The sequence below is a fragment of the Dysidea avara genome, chromosome 9, assembly GCF_963678975.1.
Source record: "Dysidea avara chromosome 9, odDysAvar1.4, whole genome shotgun sequence".
NCBI classification, from domain to species: domain Eukaryota; kingdom Metazoa; phylum Porifera; class Demospongiae; order Dictyoceratida; family Dysideidae; genus Dysidea; species Dysidea avara.
The window spans coordinates 26,356,623-26,380,580 of NC_089280.1; the positions used below are offsets into that span (position 1 = coordinate 26,356,623).

General features: G+C 38.1%; 1 protein-coding gene across 1 annotated transcript; it reads left to right on the forward strand.

Moving 5' to 3' along the window:
* Positions 1 to 2,396: 2,396 nt before the first annotated feature.
* LOC136265563 (leucine-rich repeat serine/threonine-protein kinase 1-like) lies at positions 2,397 to 23,678 on the forward strand. The gene is made up of 22 exons (XM_066060439.1): positions 2,397 to 2,403; positions 2,588 to 2,648; positions 2,696 to 2,939; positions 4,319 to 4,395; positions 4,447 to 4,488; positions 4,542 to 4,716; positions 5,207 to 5,294; positions 5,347 to 6,978; positions 7,036 to 7,294; positions 7,366 to 7,488; positions 7,539 to 7,812; positions 12,478 to 12,637; positions 14,484 to 14,554; positions 14,603 to 14,731; positions 16,991 to 18,063; positions 18,117 to 18,224; positions 18,279 to 18,557; positions 18,609 to 18,905; positions 18,958 to 19,083; positions 19,132 to 19,437; positions 20,229 to 20,841; positions 23,098 to 23,678. Exons 2-22 carry the CDS (start codon positions 2,646 to 2,648, stop codon positions 23,529 to 23,531), a joined length of 6,513 nt encoding a protein of 2,170 aa, XP_065916511.1. The 5' UTR covers positions 2,397 to 2,403; positions 2,588 to 2,645; the 3' UTR covers positions 23,532 to 23,678.
* The last annotated feature ends 280 nt before the right edge of the window (positions 23,679 to 23,958 follow it).

Genomic DNA, 23,958 nt, shown 5'->3' on the forward strand with positions numbered 1-23,958 from the left:
CTACTGAAGAGCAGAAATTATAATAGGATGTTTTCACAGTTAATTAATCCATAGATTATTCTGTGGTCTACACAAGGCACTTGCAGTTCTATATAAGAGTGTTAAAAACTTAACCCGCCATGCAGAAAATACAAGCACATATACAGTAACTACAGCTACATACATGGTGGCTAATAGACAAATGCTTATATTATGTAATCTCAGCTCATCTCTTAATTTACTGAGCGATTTGGTTCCCTTGAGTGCTTTCCTTCACTACGCATACAAATTAGGCCACAGATCTACATTTACCTACGGCTGTACATGTACATACAGCTGCAGACAAGACATCATCAGTTTCACCAGGCATAGCTGTATAGTATATACTGTAGTAAAGGGTAGCTAGAAAATGTGCATAATATAAGTAGTATATTTTATTGATGTAGAAGCATTGGACATGTAGCTAGTGTATAACAAAGAAAGTTGAGTGATCTCCATCAATAATTTCACACAATTGCGATTTGTTGCAATTGAATACAGTCATTAATGAAGCAATGCTTCAATTTAGTAATTATAGGTAGAGCAGGGGACTAACAAAACTACATTCTAAGTCACATGAACTAGTATATATGTACTACAACTTATGGACTTGTTATTCTTAGAATGTCTATGCGTGCCATGGCTATAATAGCTAGAAAAGTTTTTTGTTAATCTATAATGAAAGTCTATTTTTTAATGCTCAAGCTACCACCTTCTTATGTTAACTAAACATGATCATATAACATACAATCTGCCATGATAAGAAAGCATTACACTGCACATTATAGGGGTCCAGACTGTTCTGCACTGTTGACCTATATATATATATATAGCAATGCCATAGTGGTACCATAGATGCAGTATATACTTTGAAACTTTCCAACTGCAGACACAATAGCTTTAGCCTAAGCCTATTCTGGTGAGTGGTACTCTCCAGTCATCTCTTCCAAGGATATAGATATACCTATTGTACATTCCATATCTTCGTGATTATCCACCCCTTTAATGGAACTTTACAGTACAAGTGTAGTCAGATGGGGATCGATCATAGCTACCTTTGTAGATAAAACATCAAGAAAAGATGCACAATATCTAAAAGTGCTTTGTAGATGTTCAATGCCAAGTTATATAAGAATCTTTGATTAATATCCACAATCACTGGTCCCAGTTGGTACATACATGGAAATCAAGAATGATGCTAACATGCATAGCTATACCACACTTTGTTGCAATACACTATTGCAACAAATGATATTTTTATTTGGAAAGTATATACTGTATTTATGCTGGCACAGAGATACTGGCTAATGGGTCCTTTAGCCAAAGTTATGTATAGCTACAAAAGAATTCAGTGTTGCTCTCCTGTGCCATCTTTTAAAAAGTGGATTGGCAGTCCCAGGGGTGTGCATAGGATTTTTCAAAAGGGTTTCCACTGGAAAGTATATAGATCCAGGATGTATAGGGTCTGGGGGTGCTAGTTCCCAGAAGATTTAATTTTGCAGATTGTCCGATGCCAGTCACGTAGTCTGAGTGCTAAACACAGTAAAAACAAACTAATGAAGGTTACTAGTTATAGGTCCTGAAATTCCTTTTAAGCCACGTATACCCACACAATAGTACTGCAGATGCAAGTTTTCACACTAAGTAACTGTGGAATAATGTTGAATGTGGTGACTGTTCTATTAGAGTATTTCACTGACTGCTTTATTAGAGTATTTATAGTCATAATATTGTTTTTGGGAAGTTGCTTGGGGAGGGAACACAGCCCCCAAAGATTAATGATGTAGACTGTACAGTGGCGGATCTAGAAATTTTCAGAGGGGGTTTCAGATTCCACTCAACTTCAGCCTAGCTGTAAGTCGAAGACCAAAAAAAAAAAAAAAAGGTCACAACCTCCTTTTCAACGCCATAATTGTGATTCAGAGTCAAAGGAAAAAGTGAAAGTTTCGCCAGTAGAAAGTCACTACTATAACACACTACGTATAACTCGTGGCGATTTTATCACCCACACGACGAGTCGTTAATAAATTTGGGGCGCGCTATTCTCAGAGGGGTTTCAGCTGAAACCATTGCAACTCCCCTGTATCCGCCACTGCTGTAGATTGATGTACTCGTGATGACATTGTGTTTGCCAACAGCAGCAACACACTGGCCTGACCTTTTCTTGCTACTGACAATTTCAGTAGTGGTTTCCTGAAACCCCTGGAAACCCCCTCAGAACGCCCCTGAGTCCATATACTATCTATGATATCATTAACTCTTTGCAAGGTAGTCTCGTCCAGCCTATAGCCGGGCCCGCGCTAATAGCACATTTTTTAACCGTCAAGTTGTGTGCACGTGACCTAGTAAAACACAAGACACTACCTTAAAACAACGAATTTCTAGGGAAGAAGGGTAGTCTCGCGCAGCCAGACCACTATTTCTCCCCACGGCGCTTATCGATTAGAGATTATAAACGCCTGCTCGAAATATTAGAGATTATAAGCGCCTGCCTATTTCGAGCAGGCGCTTATAATCTCTAATCGATAAGCTCCGTGGGGAGAAATTGTGGTCTGGCTGCGCGAGACTAGGAAGAAGGGTTCGTTGCTGGCCAGGAAAACGGCTGCAATTTAAGATTTGATGGTGTCATGGTATGTTTATATTTCGTGCAGCAAAATAAATATTGCCCTTCTCGCAGGAAAGATCTCGAGAGCGATCCCAAGAATCCATAGAACAAGTGTTTGTTCGGCTGTTTGACAAGGCTGAAGGGAAGAGCAACCTTCCGGAGGTCAATCCTAAGGACTTTCTGGTACAAGTCATCAATGATGCCAGAGTAGGTGCTACAGAAAAGAAAAACTTCTACAACAAGTTGTTAAGAAAGGCTGTGTTCCATGGTAATGCTGATATGGTGGAACTGGTGCTGACTGAGACAAAAGACATAGGTGTGTGTGTCTGTCTGTGTGTAGTGTGGTGTGTGTTTGTACATGCACGCAAATGTGTGAGTGTGTATCCATGTGAGGCAGCAACAATTTGATTGTGCATGGCACAGCGATTATTACCTTGAATAAAGAACTTTACTTACTTGCATTGCTCCAGTTAAATCAGCTGTGTAAAGACTTTGCTTTTATGTGCACTTGCTTGCGTGCATATTATATAATGTGGGAATAAGGATGTCTAATGGAAGTTATTCATACTGTACAGTACCACTCAGACACAACGTCGTCTCGTGAGAGTGCAAGCAATTAAAAAACTCACTAATTAAAGGGTGTGGCACCTGTTTTGCTCATGAGATTTCATCCCGTCCTGTTCGGGATGAATACTCGCAAACAAAACGGGTGCAATTCCCCTTAATTAGTGAGATTTTTAATTGCTTGCACCCTCGCAAGAAGACGTTATATTTGAGCAGTACCATATGTATGTTGACCCTATATAGTCTGCCATACTCTATGACAAATTGAATTAATATGTGGTTTTTCTGGGAATACTTGTACACCACATAGAAACCCTATTATGGTATAGAGTTTCATTATTCACATGATGTGTTTGGGCTGTGCACATTAGTGAAGCAGTGATGGCTATCTGATAGTATAGAATGTTGCCATTAACAATGACAGTTTGGTGTGACTAATGTTTGGTGAATTTGGTGGATTGAGAAAATTTGCCAAATTTTATTTGCAAATTTAGCTATTATATATTGGCTGTATAGTAAATTCGACCTGCTTGTTAATTCACAATCTTACGCCACTCAAAGTTTTCAACATTAATTTTATGGTATAAACTGTGTGGATAGCTAACAGTATTAAATACGTAAACATTTGCAAAATTTCACACACAAAAACCACAAAAAAACATCTTTCATCTAAAAAAACCCTGTGGTGGTGTTTTTTTTTGTTTTTTTTTTTGCACAGCAAGTATCCAGTGCCTAAGTCCAATTTTAACTATCATGTGTAATTGTACAAATTCAATTATGGATGTTGTATTTCTGAGTGCTTTGTATAATAAGTACAGACAAACATATCAATATTTTGTGGCCCCGTGACTAGTGCTCCTATTCTTACAGTCATGATGTGTGTACTTGGGTGTTTGTACGATGTGGTATCACAGCATGTAGCTATCAGCAGCATTCCCGCTTGTCTCTAAAATGAGAAATCCAGCAAGTAAGCATCAAACTAATCATAATAACAACCAACGTGTGCAGGATTTATGTGACAACAGTACCAGTTGCTCCTAAACATTCTGCCAGACATAAACTTATTTCTTGTCTACTTTGAGTGCTGTTCTATTACAGTAGCAATTGTGCCATTGTGTACTATTATTGTAGTGGATGTAAACCATGTGGTGACTGAAGATGATGTAGGACATGAGATGACCGAGCTCAACCCAGCATATGTGGGATGGGTATGACCTAAGTAATATGTACTAGTTGTGACTACGCATTTCTTATTGCAGACACCACTACATTTTGCAGCCAGCAATATTGCCAAAATTCAAGTGAGTTGTTTTAACTTTTAGTGTAGTAACAGTACCTGGTACTGTGTCTGCAGCATCTTGAAAATGAGGACAATAACGTCACTCAGGATAAAGTCACTCTCTCCCTCACTATCATAATGTTGTTATGGAGGAATGGTGCCAACCCAATGATCTCCTACAAGTTAGGGGAGAAAGATATTTTCCCAGTTGATGTGGAAAACAACTGTTCCATCATCACCCTGTTACTTAGTAAGTACTCCTTCTGAAATATTCACTTGATACATACAGTAATGTAGTTAAATAAAACTGGTAAATGTCTTTCTGTCTGTCTGTCTATTACTTACCAGTCTTAGTTTGTCAGCCAGTAGAAAGTTTTGCTAATTAAAATGACAAGAAATTCATTGAAAGCACTCCAGGTTGTTCTGAAGGGATGTGTGGGCTTGATTATGCCTAACTAATACTGCCAAGTTGTGATGAAAGAGTCTGTTTGTTGATATTCTTTGCTAGGAGCACACTAACCTTTGTGGTCCCTACTATAAGGTAATATCATGCTTAACTTAATGTATTGCAAGTGAAGATTCCAAATTGTCTGTAAAGCTGACCACCAATTTACTTATCCATTTCTACCGCACAATAAAAAATGCACACAGGGGCCTGAATAAAAGCTAGGCTTGTTTAAATGCCGATTCCATATTTACATATTGTGCTTATGTATATATTCTTGGTTTTTGCATTAAAGGAATTTTAATGGAACTGAAGGATGCCACATCAGCTGCTGCTGCTCCGCTAAGCATAGTGGACGATGATCATAAAGTACTTTTGAAATGGTCAGCTACTATTTTCAAGTGTGAAAATTACTTCATCATGCTATTGTTGTAGGGTTTGTAAGTGTAAGTATACTGAAGTTGCCACTCGTCTGATAGCAAGAATTAATGATCCTGATGCTGTTTTACTACAGTCAGTGAAGGGAACTCCAAATGTGCTACATTTGATGGGAATGAAAGCAAATCTCGATAACCTTGACATCCTTGATGCTCTGTACAGAAAATATCCCAACCTACAACAATACATCAATGGTCGAACTAGTATGCCTGCTCAGCGGGATACCAAAAGTGCCCATGACCGTACTCCCATGTCCATTGCCTGTCAAGTTAACAATGATAAGTTCTTCCAATGGGTCCTGAGATGTTTCAACAATACACTCACAGTAATTGACTTGTATAACACTGGACTTACTGGAGAACTTCCACTAAAGGTGTTTGAATTTACGAAATTGAAAACGTTGAATGTATCCAAGAACAAGTTAACAGGAATTAGTGAAGTTAATGATTGTGTGGCCTTTGCATGTGGGGAGCTAGAGAAGGTTGTGTTCTCTGATAATAAATTTACTGTCATTCCAAAAGGACTTTTCTTACTTCCAAAATTAAAAGAGTTGAATTTTGCTGATAACGATGTAGAAGCATTGGATCTAGATGGTATTGAAATACGTGAAATTCTTGTTCAAAAATTGAATTTATCAGGAAATAGCATTAAAGATGTTCCTTGCCAGTTCTTCTGCTTACCCCATTTAGATGAATTAAATTTGGATGACAACCAAATAGCAGAATTACCAGTGGAGATGTGGTTTGCTCCTCGTTTAAATCAACTTAGTGTCAATAACAATCTCCTCACGGAATTACCCGTTCCCACTGATGTAAGTGATGCTACTGATCATGAACTGTATAGTTTGGACAGTGAAAACAGCTCTAATGTCAGTATGAAGAGTCATTGTAGCCAGTCTTTTAGAGAGACGATGATGGCTCCCAGTGAAACTATTGAGTTTGAAGAGGTTGATATGAGAGTGCATCAAGGCCGTCAAGGCCCCTCATCGTGTGGTCTACGATTGACCAAGCTACATCTCAACAATAATAAACTTAAAATTATTCTCCCAAACCTTCCTTGTTTGGCTCCTTCTCTACAAACCCTGCTAGTGGCTAATAATGAGCTGAACATTACACCTTGTATCAGAAATCTTCCTCAGCTGCTTAAGAAACTGGATCTCAGTAGAAACAAACTAACCATGTTTTTAGCTAAAACATTTGCACAAAATGAAACTTATCCCTGCAAAAACTGTCCTCGTAAATGTTACTATGGCTCAGAGGGGACCTGTGCTGCTCATTTCTCTCACAAGAAACTGATCAAGTTGGATCATCTTGACATGAGTCACAATATGATCGATGACAATGTCAATACAAGATATGACGGTATATCTTACTATGAAAATCTATTGAAACTGAACTTGAGCAATAATCGATTGAAAGAATTTCCTGACTTCATTCTTCACCAGCCATATTTGTGGACTTTGGACATCAGCCAAAATCCTGATATAAAAAAAATTCCATATGAATTGTCAAGATTGGGGCAACTCTTTTCCTTTAAGTATGACGGTGTTTCTGCTCCAGTTGCCAGAATCTTGGACACCTGGTTCTCTACAGCTGAAAAGTTAGCCTACCTTCGTTTAATGATGGGAAGGTAATTATGTACACTTTCTATGTGTTCTAGCTACGTACATTCTGCCATTTTGTTTAGGGCTGAAAAGAACAACTCTGTTAAGTTGATGATAGTGGGTATGCATAGAAGAGGAAAAACCACCCTTTTAGAACGTCTTAAAGGAGAAGGAAGGTTTCAGGATTCATTTTATCCTGATGTGGGAAGAGTTCCCAGTCCTCCTCCAGGTAATACCGGCAACACTGTTGGTATCAAGATAGGAATTTGGAGTTACTCCAAATACAGAGATGACCCAAGTTATCCTGAGATTGAATTCTATACATGGGATTATGCTGGCGAGGTGCGTTTGGTGGATACCTGTTTTTTTATTAGTATAAAATCAATGTTTTCTCTTTCTATGTTACAACACAGGAGGAATACTACTCCACTCATCAGTTATTCCTTCACTCTCGTACTCTCTACCTTGTGGTGTGGAACATGTTGGATGGTGATGATGGAGTGTACAGCCTTCTACCATGGCTGCAAGGGATACACGTGAGCTATGATTGATGTGTTACTAAAATAAATCATTGTTCTCCTAATAGGCTAAAGCTCCAAAGTCGAAGGTTATCATAGTTGGTACTCATTTAGATCAGATACCACAATCTGATCATGACAGATTAATCAGAAGATACGACCACCTTATTCTCCAGTGTTTTACTGATGAGCATTGTCAAGATCTGTCAAACTGTTGGCCTAAGATTGCTAGCATACACTTTGTTGGGTTAATGCAGCAGAACTTTTTTACTTACTATCTGAATGTTGATGAATTGAGAGATAATGTCTATGATACAGCACTAAATCTTGACTTGACTTATGGTATGCATGTATGTGTGTGTAGTTGTATAACTGTATGTCCAATATTATGTCAAATTTGGTACTTTAGGATGTATCAGTGCGGCCAAATACAGCTAGTGCTGACACGTGATGGACAAGTGTGTATTTTACAGGAACCAAGAAAATGCTGTTTTCACGCATTCATAGCTCAATAGTGTCTGAACAGAAATTAGACAGTTTTGCTGCGGAGTGGGGTAGGACACCTCCAATTTCAAATTGGAGCTGAATCCACCCAGCCATCACTGATATACAGCTGTATGCGCCTTCAAAGTTTGCCTATTTTCTTCGTATTTTTCTTCTTACACAGAGTTTCTTTTTGCAAGCTTTATAAAAATTGAAATAACTCATGCATGCTTTAGTCAATTTCTTCAAAATTGGAGGGCAGCAAGAGCATAATGCAGCACATTTACAGCCCAGTTTTCATACAGATTTAACTGAGACTGATGGAATTATGTGTGATTTTGAAAATACAAAAGCAATTTATTGTCACGCTTATAGGATAACCGCTTGACAGAATAACTTGAAAATCAGTCTGTGCATGAAGTTGCTATTATAGTGCAAACCTTTTGTGGTTTGAAAGTACTGAGAGTGTTAGCTAAGGAGATATAAAGCAAAGTATGGTTGAGATATACTCTAATAGAACAGTCACTGAGAAAAAATAAAATGTGTGTAAAAAAAGCTGTTGGGAAAAATTTCTCCAGGGTTCAAACCAGGGACCTCCACACCCATATAGCCAAACCCTTTACACTCTGCCATTGCTGTCAGTTGCTCACCTCACTTAATTTCTACCTTATCATACAGTACGATAGTATTGTATGGTAGGGACAATGAAGATGTGGGCGTGGTCTATGAAAATAAATCAAGCCAAAATCATCTTTGCAAACCCTTCACGGCCACTTGACAGTATTGGTCAGGTATAACCAAGCCCAAACATGCCTTCAGAATGACCAGAAGCATTTTCGATTAGGTGCTACGAAATTTTAAAAATATATATATTTTCGCGAATTTTCTACTGCCTGCCTGCCTGCCTGCCTGCCTGCCTGCCTGCCTGCCTGCCTGCCTGCCTGCCTGCCTGCCTGCCTGCCTGCCTGCCTGCCTGCCTGCCTGCCTGCCTGCCTGCCTGCCTGCCTGCCTGATGCATTCAGTAAAGCGTAGCAGAAAATTGGCTACAGCCTTACTTCTTTGGCAGAAATGCTTCGAATTTCATGGAGATGAAACTTTTAGTATTTTAAACATCCTACAATGTATGCGCTATTGCTTACTGATTTTCCTTTGATCCTTCTTTATCGTGGCCATTGCTCATCAGTAGGGCTTCCATATCAATAGGGCTTCCATAATCATTGTGAATACACGTGTTATCGCACCAAACTTTTAGAATACGTTTGTGATTTGACGTTTGGTTTATACAGGACCTACCGTACGTCGTCGACAAGACACAGGCGTAAGACATCTTGTTTAGTATTAGTGTGTTTGTTGTTTAGCGGCTAGGTTTAACTGCTTGCGTTTCTAAACCGCATTTCTTTGCGACTAACACATTCTTCGCTATTACCGTATTAACACTTCTTTATGTATCCTTGCATGTGCTTACTATTGTCTACACAGTCAGCAAAACCATATACATACATGATTGGAATAGTCAAATAACTATCTGAAGCTGTTAACACTATTAAGTGTAAAAATGCATATACAAAACTTCTAATTAAATGCATGAATAATAATGTATTAAATGCATAATCTCATAGAAACCCTGCATATTATGTTTTGTCACAATTCCTTGTCAGTTGTCAGTCGCTCCAGCAGCATCGTCTTTATATGCAACAATTACTTATTGTGTTCCACAATATTCCCACTACAATGATCAATGTGTACTGTATAGCTAACCTATGACAGGTACAAAGAAAGCATAGCTTATTTGGTAACATCATTGTTAACAAAGTTATAGCTAACGAATGTGTAAAAGGTAGAGTAGGGCTTATCATACAGTACAATAGTAACTGTATAGTAGGGCAAAGGAGTAGGCGTGGCCCACAAAATAATATCACCCAAAAATCAGCCTCAATTTTCCCTTACGACGATGAGGCAGTATTGGTGAGGTAAAACTAAGCCCAAACAAGCTTTCAGATCGACCTGAAACGCTTTCAACAAGTTCTTGATTCGAAATGCTGTGTAACGGGTTGAACGTAGCTGACAACAAAGTGTAATGGATACTTCACTTTTCACACGATAATTGATATAGCTGGGGCACGTGGTGCCTTTTCAGATGCGGTATGCGTGGGTTCACCAGCCATAATAAAATTATTTACAAAAAAAGTTAACAAACAAGTACACGAAAAAATTTGGAATTTTCAACTAGAGTAGGGACCATAGCACATCAATAAAAAGTACTGAAACAAGTTGGAGTAGTCCATGATATTAAATCACTGTAATACAATAAGAAGTGTTATATCCCTACTGTGCATTTACGCTATGGTATCTTGAGCACAGTAGGGATATAACACTTCTTATTGTATTACAGTGATTTAATATCATGGACTACTCCAACTTGTTTCAGTACTTTTTATCGATGTGCTATGGTCCCTACTCTAGTTGAAAATTCCAAATTTTTTCGTGTACTTGTAAATGAAAGTTCTGGTTTTTTATCAGTAGAAATTCTAGGACATTTTATATGTGTTCTATTAAAGTGCTCAGAAACAAGTTGATGTTGTGCTACCTCTAAAAACCAGGCGCCATGCAGCTAGATAATTCATCTGGAATTAACCATAGATAGCATATGCTACTATGAACTAACTAACTATGTATTACTATTTTACAATAGGGTAGTTTTGGGTTGTACAATGATATTAACTAATTCTCGTATTTTGTAATTCATGAAATTTTTGTAATTCGTTCAATTATGTTGCTATGCACTGCTAAGGAAGCACTTGTTAAACAAACCGCTTTAACCAACATATTACGCACAGAAGTATCTTCTAAACTGTTTTATAGTTTGACTATTGTGTTTTTTCCCACAAATTCTCTCAACAAAGCCTCAAAGTTGCTCTTCATTTTCGTTCGCGTACGTGAGGGATACGCCCCCTTTCAACTCGAAGTGATAGGCTATTCCTGGTAGCTTATGAGGCCTGCACCATTGTTTTTCAGTTGTTAAATGCCTGAAAACCTAAAAGGGAAGGTAGTTTACAAAACCTGAGAAAAGTCGTTACACCCGTATTTCAGTCCACCGAAAAGAAACCACCTCAGAGCAAAGTTCACCTGTGCAGAAGTTTAATACAGACTTCATTTCGCTTTTACTTCTTACATAAAAGCTGCTTTTACCATAATTTTAATGATTTTGCTCATGTGGGTGCGTACGGACAAATATAGATAGGTAGATAGGTACACACACACACTTTTACGAAAACAATTTCAGTAAACCAGGCGCGCGCCCACCGCCCACAGCTGGCCTTTGGCTGGCTGTGGGAGCGCGCCTGGTTTAAAAATGTGTGTTCTATTAGAGTACTACAAAAATTATTAAAATAGCCTGTATCAAGTGTGTTGTGCAGCCAAGTGCAGCCAGTGTGGGTGGGTGACATACTCATTTTACGGATTTACGGAACCAGAAAATGCTGTTTTCATGCATCCGTTGCAGCCTCTTAGAGGTGAGACCTTTGAGGCAACAGCTAATAATGACGATGGAGCTCACATAGATGTTTCTGCTTCAGGATTCTGGGGAGATAAACATCAGAAAAGCATTTTTTGATGCCAAAGTGTTTAATGCTATTATGCACCTTCTATGATATCGTGGTACCCAAGCATCCTCACTTTATCGACATTTTGAACATGAGAAACAACAGAAGTATGAACAACGTATTAGGGAAATTGAAATGCGCTCTTTTATCCCACTTGTATTTTCAACGTTAAGGGGTGGTATAGGTCATACTGCTGCTGTATTTTACAGAAGACTTGCTTTCCTTGACTCTCTTTAGAAGGAGTTGTCATATAGTTCTGTGACTGACGTCATTGACCTCGCACTAGCTGAGGCTCCAGCTCATTAATTGAAAATTAATCTTAGTATTTGTCTAGCACTTTTAACATCTTTAGTGCTAGGAGGGTGCTGGTAACCCCTGGAGTAATAAAAATCTTTTAAAAAGTTTTCATGGATCTGTAGCTCCATAGTGCTTGAATGGTATAATTAAATATTTCTGCTGTGGTAGCTTCCTCAGAGTAGCATTCCTAATTTGAGTCGAATCTTCCCAGCTATCATTGGGGTATACACACCTTCAAAATATCTCTATTCTTCATATAGCTATGCAGTTTTCAATGATTCCTGTAGTAAAGCGAAAAAGTTAAAAGGAATTATCAAGACCAACCATAGGCTAGTTTTTTAACTTGCTATTACAAAAAGAAGTGATATCCACATAAAACAGCCAAGCTGTGTAAAAGGGTGCGGCCTTAAAAACCTGGGTGTAAAAAGTGAAATCAAAGATGGCGACCAACAAATGGCTGCAGTGATGTTATTGCAAATAAATTTTCATGGCTGTGTATATTGTTAAAATTTCTATAATTGTAGCCATATGTTGCCCACCACCTTTGACTTCACAACTTTTTTCACCCAGGCAAGGCTGCTTTTGTGTGGATCTTATAATGTTGGGTAATGTTAATTGCACACAGATGAACTGGCCATTGCAATGAAGACTACTAAAGATACAAAGATGATGGATGAAATGATTCCTGTTAGCTATAAGGAGTTCCAGCGAAAAGTTATTCATGCTGGCACAAACATTTTCAGAGAAGGAAAAGTGTTTCCTATTTTGAAATACAAGAATTTTGAGTAAGTAGTGTGCAACTTTGCATGCTTAAGTACATTATGATAGACCTTTCAGTATAAGGGAGGGCTAACAGTGTGGTAGTTAGTTAAACGGATTGTGTTATATCTGGATGCCTACTGGCAGCCCTAAACTAAAGTGGAGGCTTATAGTGCTGAAATACAAAGCTACCATCTTTTTAATGAAATTGTTTTCCCTGTAGTACAGGGATATGCTACTTGGTAAGGAAACAAGATATGTTAATTTTTGAGTTGATCGGTACAAATGCTTGTATTATGTTTTTGCTATCCACTTTCGAAAAGTTACTACACAAAAGTAGCTGCTATGTATATCCACACAAAAACAGCCAAGCTGTGAAAAAGTGGTGCGGCCTTAAAAAGCCTGGGTGAAAAAAGTTGTGAAATCAAAGGTGGCGGCCAAGAAATGGCTGCAATGATATTAATGCTAATAAACTTTAACAATGCACACAGCCATTATTAAAAATTTTTAGCATTAATATCATTGCAGCCATTTCTTGGCCACCACCTTTGATTTCACAACTTTTTTCACCCAGGCTTTTTAAGGCCGCACCACTTTTTCACAGCTTGGCTGTTTTTGTGTGGATTTTACTTCTTTTTGCACTTTATAAGGCCCCAAAACCAGCCTATGGCTGACTTTGAGGTTTGTTTTTACTCACATTTCTTCTTTTCTATGTAGATACAATGATGATTAGTGAAGACAGACTTATAAATGTATTTCATTGCATGATTCAATTCAATGTTTGATTATATTATTATAATACTCTAATAGAGTGCACATTTTTTTGAGGACTTCTAATAGAACATACATAAAATGTTCTAGAACAATCTAGTACTTCTATTGGTAGATCTATGAAATTACAAACGTTTGATTATAAGCAGATTTCAACTAGAAATTTCATTTATAAAGTAGAAATTAAGTGAAGTGATCAGCCAAGGTAGCAGTGGTTCAGTGGTTAAGGTTGCAGGTGTTAGGTATGGAGGTCCCGGTTTGAACTCTGGTAAGTTGTTTTCTGGACATTTTTTGCACACCTTTTGTACCCGGCAGTGACTGCTCTATTAGAGTATCTCGATCCCACGATTTTACACTTGCTTGGTTTTTGCTGTATAACTGTCGTTGTAACTCTCTATTACTATTCAAACTATCAAAAGGCACTGCTACGATGTTCAGCCTATCTACACACCAATTTTCAAGTTATTTCTATACTCAGTTTACCCTGTATCCGTGACAGAAGTTTGATCTTTTTTTATGTGAATAAATGCTCAGAACTCCTTGAATATTCCTCAGATTCACAACAAACTTGGTGCATGAATCCACCGTTACACGCTCTTCATTCATGCCAAAAATTGAGGCAATTGAGTTACACGTTTGCATTTTATAACAATTTTGCAAAGTGTGCAAAAATAAATCGAAGTTCCCGTAGCCTCTGTACGGCATAAGAAGAAAAAAATGAAGAATTTAGAACGAAATTTTGAATGCCCATATCTCGCAAATGGCTGTTGCGAATTTAATCAAATTTGCTGTATGGCGTACCCTACCTGGGGGACAGCTATAATGCAATAAATGGTGTGCTTTGGAGAAAGGGCCATGGAGCTGTGCACGTATGAAAAAGCTGTTTTCTTTCTTCCTGTCAATATGCTCATGGTGTGGTCGCCGGCTTTCTTGGCCGCACAACACACTACCGTGTGTCTTGATATAGTAAAACACTTCTCTCATCTTTGGCATTTTGACATTGAATCTACAAATAGGTGGTCAGGTGTCGCACAACACCTAATAAATTTGTTTTCATGACTGTTTCCATTTAGTTATGATATATGTACCATTCGTTTATAGAGATATTGCAAAGGATATGGGCATTCCTGAAGGAGAAGTGAATGGAATTTTGCTGTTCTTACAGAGCAAAGGTACTTATACTTAAGATGGAGTACGCATGCAAACATTTACTTTTTCAGGGTTTATAGTTCGTTTTGAGTTTAGACAACTTTCTAAGCACTACTTCATTGATCCAGAATGGTTAAATTCTGTGTTTTCTCTTTTGGTATCCCCACATAATACTAGGACTCTTGTTCAACCAGGATATGGTGAGTTGATTTAAACCAGGTATACTTTTAAATCTCCAACTGTGGGTACATGCCTGGTTTTCCTGTTTTTGTCTATCTGCATGATCAAGTATTTTTATTTGAAAGAAACCAAAGTATGAGAAGTAAAGACTGATAGCACTGTATTACATATAAGCTGAGATGGTTCTCTTCATACCAGTTCAAATATAGATCAAGACTCACAGTAGTGAGTTGTGCAGCCAAGAAAGTAAAAGGCGCGTTCCTTGCAATAATCAGTGCAGGCCACCTCTGTGATTATTTACATGTTGGTTAGAAATGAAAACACTTTATGACACATTGGTGTAGGTAGCTAGTTGTGAGTAAAGGCAAACGTTTGTCCTTAATTTCCCAGTATGGCTACCACGTGATAAAGAAGATAGTATCAAGGGAAGTCTAGTACTGTAACTAAAGCCTCCACTGAATTTTAGAGTGTTCTGTTGCTCAACTCAGAAGCTATGTCCATTTGAAACCAAAAAATCTGTGAAGAATAAATCACAGTAAACTACCACTGGACGTGTGCACTTTCAAATGTAGATTAACTGTGTGTCATTATGAAGCACACCTGCACAAGAATAGAGAAACTGTGCTTGAAAAACCTGCATGGGAGTTAAAGAATGAACATACTGGTATGTTTTATTAAAAAATGAAGTAGGATTTACGTATGTGCTAAAGTGTAGCAAAAACATGGTGCATAATGTCATACCATAGTAATCCCTACTTTAACTTAATACTACAAGCAAAATAGGAATTTTTCTATGTACATATACGGCTATAGTATACTATCATGTCCCTTGTTTCACTATGTTAACACATTAGGAGCCCTACCATATACAAAGCTGAAAAGTTGTATGCCTGTCTGCTTCATAACGCTGCTAACTCGACAACCAAATCATGTATCAACTAAGCACTCGTCTACTGGCAACTCCACGTTTGTTGTTACATATCGCTATGTGCTTCCGTTCATCGTCTACTGGCAACTCCAAGTTTGTTGTTACGTATCGCTATGTGCTTCCGTTCATTCTGTATAAAGCATTGAAGGTATTGGTGTAGAGGAAAGAGCTACATTCATGTCTGCAAGCAGCCCCAGTGTTAAAGCACAGAACTGTTAACCCAAAGATCCAGGGTTTGATTCCTGGCTATGACAACTTTTTCTTCATATGTTAGTTTTTGATGATGCTTGCTCATCAATGTATGTATAGACACAATTCACACGAAATTAAACACTCATTCTCAGTGTTGGGAGTAACGCGTTACATAAGTAATGCACTATGTAATATTATTACTTTTGTGGTAACAAAGTAATATAACGAAATACGCTATGAAAACAGGTAGTATAACTCAAGTTACTTCGCTTACAAATGTAACGCGTTACCTAAGTAATATAGTTACTGTAACGAGTCTAATATTACGTAATATTATTACTGCAAGTAACGAAGTTATTAATCTCGTTAGTTATCCTCTGAGTAACGCCTAGCCACAACGAAGTAATGAAGCCTACTAAATGAAGCTTATTCACCAGCTTCTTACTTATAACCAAGATTTGCACATTGTCCAGCAACGCAATCATGTCACGTAATAAGGTGGTAGTTTCACATGTGACAGCTTAAGGCTGTGGACACAAAGTAATGTAATATGTAATATTATTATAGTTACTTTATTTTATGGGTAATATGTAACTGTAACTAAATAGTTCAGTTGCATGTAATATGTAACTAGTGACTTTTACAAAGTAACTTGCCCTACACTGCTCATTCTCTGGCTACATCATGAAGTTTATTGCAAGCTCCTACATGCTTTCCTTTGTTCACTACAGCATGTTGAAAGCCATGAAGAAAACTTCAGCTGCTTTCTATAGCAAACCACAGGACAAGCAGCTCAGCTAGTATAGCACCTCCCTTAAGTTTTTGCGGTAATTAGGCAGTATAGGCTACAGGTTTGAATCCAGACACAGACACAACTTTTTTTTGTTTTGTCTACCTTTTTGGTATATACTTTTTCTAACTTGACTTTTTTTGCATGATGGAGTAAGGTTCATTTAAAAGCAATATATCAGTATGCATGCCACAGTTCACTTTAGGGCATGATCTTTAAGTGTTTCATTCCCAATGCATTGATTTGTCGTGAATGTGAAATGGTCCTGCACAAAGGGCAAGTACTAACGCTAATTTTTAATTTCCTTACATTATGTAGCCACATAGATGTGTGTAAGTTATTGGATTACTGTACTCTCTCCATACATAGATCATCGTACTGGAGCAATTCAGAGGGATTATTTGGAAAAAAGGTTGAAGACAGAAAGGATCCAGCCAAAACATATTAAAGATCTGGTCGAACTATTGGAGAAATTTCATATTGTGATCCCAATGGAATTCAACAAACTGCTAGTACCTGCTTTGTTAGAAGATGACCCATCTAATACAATGTTGATATTAGGGACTTTCCCTCGTCCACATACTATTACACTTAAACCACTGCAACCTGATCATCTTCCAATACCAATTGCTGCTACTCCACCAATACAAATGCTAAGTACTGGAGTTGTTGTACGTCGACTGTATGTCCTTCATGGAATTCCTATTGGCTTTTGGCCACGTCTTATTTCCCATTTCTATACAGAGAAAGTGTTCTTTGAAATTATTAACAAAGCACTGAGTCAGTGCAGAGAAGACATTGGTGAGGAATATGCTCCAAGGTGGAATTACTCCAAACGCAATATTTGGCTTACAGTCAAGAACACCACCTTGTTGGTTGTGGGTGTTGCTGGTAGGGACTATATGGACATGCGTCAAAGTTCTCAATGCTGCAAAATAGATTTGACTGACTTGCACTACATTAGTGAAGGTCGCTGGAAGAAATCACAGTTCAAGTTCAACTCTGGAGTGTTGATCGAAGTGAATGATTTTGCATTTGTCTCTTCTTCTGACTCTGAACAAGTGATAACATGTGTCCCAGACATGTTCCGACATACTGCTGAGCTGATGACATTTGCTGTTGAGATGATCGACAATTTACTGTCAGAAGTGTTCCATCAACTAAAGCTTTTTGGTGACTCTAGTTGGATGAAGGAACTAATTCCTTGTCCTTTTTGCCTGGGGGATAAACTAGAAGACGGATTAAGCCATTTTGAAGTTACAGACCTGGATGATAAAGTCCGTTGTTGTGACAAGCATCACACCATTCAGGATTTGTCTCAAGATATGGACATCATTTTCTATTTTCACATTAATCAGTGTCTGTTGAAGGCCGACACTGGTGATAAAATAGCTTGTCCCAAACACGGAAACCTTCAACTTGACTATCTGGCTCCAGACCTGGTATGTACTAGATACATGGTATAAACATGTTGGTAAAATGATGTGTTGTTTAGGTGTTCCAGGACATACCAATTGACAAAGTGTATACTCCTACATCTTTCAGTCAAGACTATGAAGAGATGGAGAAGGATACATCTGGTGCATTTGGTAATGTTTTCAAGGTGGGTACACCCTCTAATGGTAATTGTAGGTTATAGTTTACTGATATGTTACAGGACTATCAGACAAACGTGGCCATTAAGATCATCAAATCACAGTCTTTAGCTGGTGACCAGGTCACTGAACAGACTTACAAAGATGTACGGAAAGAGATAGACAAGTTGCTTTACTTCAAAGTCCACCCTCACATAGTAAATGTCCTTGGTGTGTTCACTAATCCTCATGGAATTGTGTTGGAGTTAGCTCCATTGGGAGACTTAAAGTCTGTTATTAATAAGTATCAGTACCGAGACAATTTGATATGTTCTACAGCTTTGCTGCTCACAATACAACAGGTGAGTTCAGTGTTTAGTGATGTAATGTAATGAGTGAGTTTGTTTGTGCAGATTTCATCTGCTTTGGAGTATTTGCATGAAAAACGAATAGTTCACAGAGATGTGAAGCCAAGTAATATTCTAGTATTCTCGTATCCGGATGAGAACCATATGTCTGCCAACAACCCTCAGAAGTGGAATTGTGAGAGTTGCTTACATGTTAATGGTGCTAAAGTTCTTGTGAAACTGAGTGATTTTGGAATTGGCATCAGGGTCACTGCATTCCGACTACTATGTAATAAAGGCAGTAAAGGTTATAAAGCTCCTGAAATAGCTGGCATCTCAGCAGTGAGTGGTTACAATGAAAAGGTGACAAACTATAATGCATGATGTGTGTAGTTGTGACATGTTGAACTTCCAGGTGGACATCTATTCCTTAGGAATGATACTGTATGTGATGCTGACATTGAGAAATATCCCACTAAAAGGAATTCCTAATTTTGAGCAATTCATCATTGCAGGAAAACGACCCAAATTTACAACAGTGGTAATGAGTATGAATAACATGATATTGTAATAATCGATCACTACACAGGATCCAGTTTACCCAATTGTTTTCTATGAGTGTCTTCTTCACTGCTGGAAACAGGACTACTCCCAACGTCCATCAGCTGAGAAGGTGTCTAACCAGTTACAAAATTTCCAAGAATCACTTGTCAACAAGTATACATTAGAGACATTCCGGTCTATTTCCACCATTGCTTCTGTGTTTGCCAATGGTGTGCAGTGTTTGTGGGCTGTTACTGAATGTCCTATAAGAAGGCAAGATGACCCTAGTGTACAAGCAAAGATTGAGTTAACAGTAATACAACAAAGCTGCCCATCAAGATTGGAGTTCATGGTTAGCCCTTACAAAAATTTAGTCCTGGTACAGGCATGTAATTAGTCATTTTTGTATGTTAGCAGGCCCGTAACCTGCTCTATTGTGTACAACAGGCCTGTGTTACATTTTATACAGGCCTGTATTATAAACTGGTAACAAGCCTGTGAAATAGTCAAATCTGTGGCAGGCCTGTAAAGATTCGTTCATTTTGAGGTGTGGATGTAAAGTCCTGTACCAGGCCTGTTCTAACTAATACAGGCCTGTAAACGCTGCTGCATTTTGAATCCCACAATGAAAAGTTTACTTGTTAGTAAGATTATAAATACAAAATGGAACCTTTAATATAATAGGAAGATGGAGAGTCAAGTTAGTCAGTATAGTGTAACTGCTCTCAATACTATAGGGAAGTTGAAAATCTACTAAGTGAGCTAAACAATACAAGTAACCAGTAGCAACAGTGGTCACCATAGCAACAAATTACATGTATGTTCCAGGCCTGTCATACTTTTTTTTTTCAGGATACCCAGTCCTTGACTGTGACAGGCCTGTAAATTGAAATTACATACCTGCCACAATACTATTACCATCCTGCAGCAATCCTGCCAGACAGGGGAATGGTACTACAGTGTAATCTAGAATACAGTACTGTGACAGGCTAGTGACATTATAACATTGACAGGCTTGCAGAAGGCTGATAACAGGCAATAATTTTTATAAGGGTAGTGCAGTGCAATATATATTATTTACAATGCATGCATACACAATCTATCATCATCTTACATACCCAGAAATATCTCTTGCATTTTTAGACCATCTCACCACCAGAGTTTCCATCTAATATTGATGATAAGATTTGCGTGTGTCAGCTACACACATCAGTGGTGGTGGGTTATGCTGACCGGTTAGCCATCTATGATGCATCCAGTAATACACTGACAACTCCATACCATCAAGCAGCTTGTCCCAAATGTGCTTGTGAACTGAAGTGTTTGGAGGTGTATGCTAACAACCTCACTGCCTTGTTTGCTGGTCAGTCATATGGAAATGTTCATCTCCTGTCACTGGAAGATAATCAACATCCAGACAGCTGGGTGAAATACTGTTATGAACTGAGGGGTGAAGTGTTAGAGACAATGAAGGCTTGTTGGTGTGAGACACATGTTGAGCTGTGGTGTAGTACAGGACCAGACCTCATAGAGATCCTGCGATTTCCAGTAGATGTTGCTGATTGTGATCATCAGCAAATACAAGATAATATCATTTCACTACCTCTGACTACAACTGGCCTGGTGGTAGCCATTGAGTGTTGTGTAGCAGACGATCGCTTGTTGGTGTTCACTATGGCTGATCAGGCATCAGTGGTGACCTGTTGGGATGGCCACTCTAAAGAGCTCATCAAGAATATCTGCCTCAGTGAAATGAGTACTGTAATCAATGTGATCATTGTATGGCAGAAAAAATTGTCAAGAAAAGTAGAGATGTACTGATAATCGGATCGGATACCGGTTATCGCCCTTGTTTTTGTATATCAGTATCAAATCATTAACATGTGTAAACAAGCAGCAGATACAGATATACATAAACATCTATTTATGATGTAGTAATATCCCAGCAACGCCTGTTTATATAATGTCAACTATTGATTAAAGTCCCACACTATCACCTCATAATTGAATTTAGAATACAAATTGTTAGAGAAATGGTCTATGCTACCATATTGGATCAGCTTTGTTTATCAGTTTGTAATATTATTTTTTATCGTTTATCAGAATATTGGCAAAAAGTCATATTGGTGCACCTCTAAAGAAAACTGCACTGGTCTTACAATACTATGGAACTAGTAATCATCATGACACATAACTTGAAATGTTTTCTTCTGCCAATGTTTTCTGCCATTTGGTGTGGTATATAATGACAAGCCTGATACTTCGCTCGCATGGCATTTACTGTCACTTGGTTGCCTAACACTACACATACCTAACATTCTTTATGACTGGGTAACATCCTACCAGTCAGCGATGTGGTTAAAATGCCATCACTACATGGTTGATGTGTAATCAGATTTTGCATGAAAATTGCAAAATGATCTTAAAATATTTATGGGACCTTGACTTTGATTTAGCTTATTATTAAGTGGACCTCTCCATTACCCTTGCTTTTCTGCCATCGCCAATCTTGCACTCCATCATCGTACAGTACGATAATAACTGTATAGTAGGGACCACAAAGGAGTAGGCGTGGCCCACAAAATAATATCACCCAAAAACCAGCCTCAATTTTCCCTGATGACGATGAGGCAGTATTAGTCAGGTAAAAGTAAGCCCAAACAAGCTTTCAGATCAACCTGAAATACTTTCAACAAGTTGCTACGGAATTTCTACTGATTTATTTAACGGAATTTCTACTGACTGACTGAGTAACTGACTGACTGATGCCTTCAGACAATCGTAACGGCTAAGGCAACAGGCTTGATTTTTTCACTGTTCGGCCTGAGAGGTGCCTTTTGTCATACTGCAGTACGTACAATACATTCTTCATGGACTTACAAGTGTCCTCCTTTATATCCCATTCATCTTTGCTGACAGCTAAAGGTGTTTATTTGGCACATGATGGCTTCCCTTCAAAATGGATATCGTCTGTATTTTTCATAGTGACTATTTTGATTGCATAGGTGCTTTTCGAACAGTTCTTGATTCGTACTGCTGTGTAACGGGTTGAACATAGCCGACAGTGAAACGTAATGGATACTTCACTTTTCAGACGATAGTTAATATAATTTGGGGCATGTGGCACCATTTCTTTTGGTATGTGTAGATTGTAGAGGTGCTTTCCGAACAGCTCTTGATTCAAAATGCTGTGTAAGAGGTTGAACATAGCTGACAATGAAGTGTAATGCGTACTTCACTTTTCAGACGATAATTGATATAGCTGGGGCACACAGCACCATTTCAGATGCTGTATGCGTGAGTTCACCAGTCATAATAAAATTATTTACAAAAAAAAAAGTTAACAAACAAGTACACGAAAAAATTTTGAATTTTCAACTAGGGTAGGAACCATAGCACATTGATAAAAAGTACTGAAACAAGTTGGAGCAGTCCGTGATATTAAATCACAGTAAAACAATAAGAAGTGTTATATCCCTACTGTGCATTTCTGTTATCTTGAGCACAGTAGGGATATAACACTTCTTATTGTTTTATAGCAATTTAATATCATGGACTGCTCCAACTTGCTTCAGTACTTTTTATCAATGTGCTATGGTCCCTACTCTAGTTGAAAATTTCGTGTACTTGTCTTGTACGCTTTGACTGGGTAAGATTCAGCAGTGATACGTATTTTCAACGACTATAGTGCACATTCAGTATTGATACACACTGTAGGGAAAACCCATTATACAAATTTTTTGTTTGTTCAAAAACGAACACTCAGAACTCTCAATTTAATGAAGCCTGATTAATTCTCATATTTGATACAAAAAATGTTCCTTCATGGCAGACAGCCAGCCACTCCTTTGTGAACAACACTGTGTACTCTTATATTTGCAACATGTTTTTTATACTAGGCTCAGCTCATTTGTGCACTTCTTGATTGTCAATATTAATTAATTATGTGTTGCTGACAATGTGTAACATGCCTACATCTTTAATGATAGACATGTTGCCTTCTTTACTATAGCAACATGTATTAAAGTGGTGGAGCCCAACTTGTACATTGGTACTGAGTCTGGTGACTGTATGTCAGTGGAGCTACAGAGTGTAACATGTGATCAGCACCACATTATTGTGGTACCACACTCCCCACTAGAGAGGTATGTCCATCGTGGACCAGTACAGGCTCTTGTTGCAGCTTATGGCACCATGGGTTGCCAAGGAAACTTGATAAGAGTGTTCTCAAGTCATGAGGGTGAGGACCACCATGGTAATAGGTTCAGACAAGGAGTGGCTTGCTCATTGGTGCTCAGCATCGGACGTGGATACAGCAGTCCTTGGAGTAGTCAGAAATATACAAATAGTCCAGATAAAGAAGAAGACTCAGATAATGATGGTCCAGATAAAGGAGAGGAAGAAGAAGTGGATAATGATTTGTGTGTTTTATTGCATCTTGTTTAGCTGATAATTTATTTTATTTAGGACAATTAATTATATTACTGGTACACTTATGTATGGTCCAAAGAGCTAGGTTGACATATTTTGTATTAAAATTATTTGTATAATTTAACCAAATAAATTATGTACACCTACAGGGAAACCTAACAATCTCAATTTTAGCCTTTTATCTTGAAAGCATCCTTTCTCTAATAGCCTGCAAACTGGAAAACATTAGTGGTAATTAATGTGAAACCAGCTTACCATATATGGTTATTGATTTGAAAATGAGAAGCAATGGTAGTACAATTACAGATTGAGTTGAGTTCATTTAGCTACTCCTTTTTTTGACGTGGTTGTCGGGGCCACATTGCTGCTATTGGTAGGTGAGATGCCTTACCTGCGTGTCTCAGGAGCTGATGTTCAGTTGTGTGTCATGTATGGTCATGCT